At 38.1% G+C, this 4,718-nt stretch overlaps 1 protein-coding gene across 1 annotated transcript; it reads right to left on the bottom strand.

Annotated features, from left to right (window-relative positions):
- Positions 1–361: 361 nt before the first annotated feature.
- On the bottom strand, positions 362–4,160 carry c14h2orf49 (chromosome 14 C2orf49 homolog). Its single transcript, XM_067409674.1, has 4 exons — positions 4,021–4,160; positions 3,634–3,791; positions 1,281–1,635; positions 362–1,162 (listed from the first exon to the last, which is right to left on the bottom strand). The coding sequence occupies exons 1-4, from the start codon at positions 4,144–4,146 to the stop codon at positions 1,106–1,108; spliced, it is 696 nt and encodes a 231-aa protein (XP_067265775.1). The 5' UTR covers positions 4,147–4,160; the 3' UTR covers positions 362–1,105.
- Positions 4,161–4,718: the final 558 nt, after the last annotated feature.

The following is a 4,718-nucleotide window of genomic DNA, read 5'->3' as shown; positions in this document are numbered from 1 at the left end:
CGTGTTGAACAATTTGAAGCTGCACTGAAACTAATTTTGACCTTCAATCGTTTGGTGCCCATTCAAGTCTGCTATAAGGAGAAAAATCCTGGAATGTTTTCATCAAAAACTTTAATTTCTTTTCGACTGAAGAAAGAAAGACATGAACATCTTGGACGACATGGGGGTGAGTAAATTATCAGGAAAAGTTTATTTAAAAGTGAACTAATCCTTTAATGTGTGTTCCGAATGAAGGTCTTACGGGTGTGGAACGACATGAGGGTAAGTAATAAATGACAGAATTTTCATTTTTGGGTGAACTAACTCTTTAAGTTTAACTTAAGTATTAATAAACTTCAAAAAAGAACCACAAACACCATGATCAATCATCTCAGCTGTTTATTTCATCAGGCTGGTTGTCAGTGAGAAACATTCCATGCAGTTCAATAAAAACTCAATTCATAATGCCTAGAAAAACCTTCACTAAAACACTGACATGTGAAACACCCTTCACTTTGCTTTCTTACTTAAATACATAGTGAATGATGCAACACACATCACAACTGCATTATGGGGGCTATAAATACAAAACTGTCAAGGGATTTACCTGACATTGGCCAAACCACTTGGAAGGGCCTATTCCGATCCAAATCACAGATAAACTTGCAAACACTTTATTGGAGAAAGGAGTGATTTCTTCAGTATATTCCTATGTCAGTAAAACACAGCAGACATCTCTAAAACACATCAAGAGCATGTCCATCTATTTCCTCTAGGTGGGTTTGATTTGTCAACATGATTCACATGCACTGAAAAGTTTATTAATTGCAAGAAAGATTTCTAAAGGGAAACTCTTATCAGTCCAACATAAAACTGCTAGGAATGTGTCAGTTCCTTCACCACTACACCAAGCCTAAAGCCAAAGCATTTCCTGGTTGTGAAATGAACTGGAGGGTCACACTGCACAAGTCACTTTTCCTGAGGCTGGTAAGTAAGGGTGAGAGTGACAACTTGAGGCGTGATAAGAACCAATCTTGTCTCATCATGAGTGTCTTTCTTGGCCAACACAGAGACCCAGCAGATGATGTCAATGGCGTTATTCATCTGTCCTTGATGACATCAGATATTATGGCCATGTGATATGTTGAATCTTTTTCTTTGCATCAGGTGACTTAATGTCCTTCTGCCATGGAAAAAAAAAATGAAATTAATCAGAAAATTTAAATTCACATTTACTGACAAAACTCTCACACCTATCAAGGAAAATAAACAGATTTCCATGGTGTTAGTGTCATACTCACAGCAGTGTCATGTTCTCCATCGCTGGGGGACGTGCGCTTTAGCTTAGACGTTGTATTGTTTGAATGTGGCGAGGAGTTGGCAGTGTTCGAGTGATTACAGGGGCTTTTGGGACTGGCCCCCGGCGATGACACTGGGGTCCTGTTAGAGGAATTTGAGGAAGAGCAGTTTGTAGAGGTCCCAGAGAGCTTGCGTATGGGGTTTGTGAGACTGATACTGGAAACTGGGGGCTTTATTCGGTCTGTGGCGACAGGTGCTGCTGAAGTATCAGGTTTCTTCAGCTTCACACTGCCAGTTTTAGTAGAGCTGCCGTCAAAGACAATCAACGGCCTTTTCCTGCCACTATCAGTGCTTGAACTGAAATAAAACAGTTATATTATAAGAGAAAACACTTTGGAAATTTTCATGCAGTTACATAACAGCCTTATGACTACTTTCTGTGAACAGAACAAAATTTGTATTATTCTTATTCAAAAAAAAAAAAAAAAAACTTCCCTTCTGCTGGTGCTCGCAATTTGTTTTTTATTCCACATATTAAGAGTTTGTATTAAATTTAGTTAAAACACAATGAACAACAAGTTTTGCCATCAAAAGTCATCAAACCTGGTGTGAAGCACTTTTGAATCTGAACACAGGCGACAGTGAGATTTGAAAAAGTTGTGATAGTCTTTCCTTCCCCATTGTAGTGTATATTCATGTGAAACAGCTTCTCGAGCAAGAAAAACTGTAGGGCGGGACTTAAACGGTAACACTTTACAATAAGGTTCATTAGTTAAACGTTAATGTATTAACTAACCATGAACTAATACATTTGTTACTGTATTTGTTAATCTTTGTTAATGTTGGTTAATAAAAAACACATTGTTTGTTCATGTTACCTCACAGTGTATTAACTAATGTTAAAGGGTTAGTTCACCCAAAAATGAAAATAATGTCATTAATTACTCACCCTCATGCCGTTCCACACCCGTAAGACCTTCGTTCATCTTCGGAACATAAATTAAGGTATTTTTGATTAAATCCGATGGCACAGTGAAGCCTGCATAGCCAGCAATGACATTTCCTCTCTCAAGATCCATTAATGTACTAAAAACATTTAAATCAGTTCATGTGAATACAGTGGTTCAATATTAATATTATAAAGCGATGAGAATATTTTTGGTGCGCCAAAAAAAAACAAAATAATGACTTATTTAGGGATAGCTGATTTCAAAACACTGCTTCATTAAGCTTCATGAATCGTTTGTGTCGAAACATGATTCGGATCGCGTGTCAAACCGCCAAACGGCTGAAATCACGTGACTTTGGCGCTCCAACCGCTGATTCGACACAAAAGATTCATTATGCTCCGAAGCTTCCTGAAGCAGTGTTTTGAAATCGGCTATCCCTAAATAAGTCGTTATTTTGTTTTTTTCGCGCATCAAAATATTCTCGTCGCTTTATAATATTAATATTGAACCACTGTACTCACATGAACCAATTTAAATATGTTTTTAGTACATTAATGGATCTTGAGAGAGGAAATGTCATTGCTGGAGGCCTCACTGAGCCATCCGATTTCAACAAAAATGACTTAATTTATGTTCCGAAGATGAACGAAGGTCTTACGGGTGTGGAACGGCATGAGGGTGAGTAATAAGTCAAGTCACCTTTATTTATATAGTGCTTTTTACAATGCAAATTGTGTCAAAGCAGCTTTAAATTGATAACTGGTATATAATTTTGCCTGCACAGCAGCTCTAAAAGAATAGTGTCAATGCAGGCAGATCAAAGCACTGTTGAATATCAAATGTCAAGTTAAATGTCAAGTGTCCCCAACTAAGCAAGCCAAAGGCGACGTCTAATAAATGACATTATTTTCGTATAATGCAATGTAAGTTGCTTTGGATAAAAGCATCTGCCAAATGCATAAATGTAATGTAATGTAAATAAGTGGGTAACAAGCTCCACTTTAATTTACAGCCCGTGAAATCATACTTACCCTGTAACTACATGAAACAAATGCATATTTCCCCATGTATTAAAAAAGATTGCAATAGTTCTTTCTACTTGCCTTGAAGCAACTTAATCAGTGCACTTTCTCGCTAAATTGCTCCCAAATGCAAGATTGTTGTCTATCATAATAGTATAAGTACCCCTTAGTTCTAAAATACTTACAGTATAAATAATTAGTTATTTTCCTGGCTGTTACCCCTTTATTCCCAATACTTTACATATTGTTCCCCTATACTTACACGTACTTACTGTATAGTTACACTATAATTATCGAAAGTTACGCTGTAAATTCTTTGTAATTACGCAGTACTTTCCGGGCTGTAATCTAAGCTCAGCATCATAACCTGTGTGAGAGTTTACCTGTGCGCGCTCGTGCAGCTCTGCCGCGCGCTGCTCCTCTCCATCCTCTTCCCCCAGCGGCTGCTGGGCAGATCTCTCTGCGGGAGAGGAAGGACATGCCGCAGGTACAGACCTGTCAGTTGGTCACGGTCCTCATGATTACCCACTGCTATCTTCCTCTAAAACACAACACAGGCGTGATTCGTTTGCTGCTGTTCAGTGAATGTTCATTTATTCGTACTACAGATTTTAGGTATATTTAATATCTGATAAATGTATACTATACAGAAAAGCCTGAACTGACCAAAAATAACCAAACTATTAATACTATTTTAGTATAAGGAACATGCACGTTATGCGATGTAGCTTACAGTAACCCGACTGGTTTCATGTTGCTCCGAATCTCACCTCATGTAACATGAGCTGAATGAACTCTTGAGAAAGGAGCTCTGGGTGAAGCAGAAGGTCGACTTTGGAAACATCTCCAGCATTTGATGTGAGGTTTTTCGTTCTGTCTCCCCTGTGCGACGCCATATTTCTCAGTCCATTTCCTGGGATCGCAGGAAAAAGCGCTCTTATTCTTCGCTTATGTTAGAGACGTTTAACATCACATGGCCATTACTGCCACCTACAGTATAATATGTGCTATGGCAGAAAGAAACATAAACATTCACTTCATTTTTAAACAGAATTGACAGACTTTGACTTACCTGACGATTGTGACGAAGTTATATCATATTTATTTTACACATAGATTTACTACTGTGAAAGAAATTAAATCAATATTACTGACTGGCCAGACAATTAAAAGGTTAGTTCACCCAAAAATTAAATTTCTATCATTAATTACTCACCCTCATGTCGTTCCAAACCAGTAAACGCTTCTGTGTTCTACGTCAGAACGCTGACTCATTATTGGTCAGCATCACACGCATGCGTCATGGTGCTCACATGCTCAGAGTTGGCCAATACTGAACTGGTGTTCGGACGTAAACACGGAAGCTCTGCACTGCGTCAACAGCGCAGGAGACTGACGGGAGAGAAGAAATTGTTGAATAAAGTTGTTATTTTTGTTTTGTTTTTGCACATAAAAAGTATTTTTGTCA

The sequence above is a fragment of the Chanodichthys erythropterus genome, chromosome 14 (assembly GCF_024489055.1).
Source record: "Chanodichthys erythropterus isolate Z2021 chromosome 14, ASM2448905v1, whole genome shotgun sequence".
NCBI classification, from domain to species: Eukaryota; Metazoa; Chordata; class Actinopteri; order Cypriniformes; family Xenocyprididae; genus Chanodichthys; species Chanodichthys erythropterus.
Note: the sequence above shows the minus strand (reverse complement) of the source record. Positions and strands in the feature narration are given on the sequence as shown.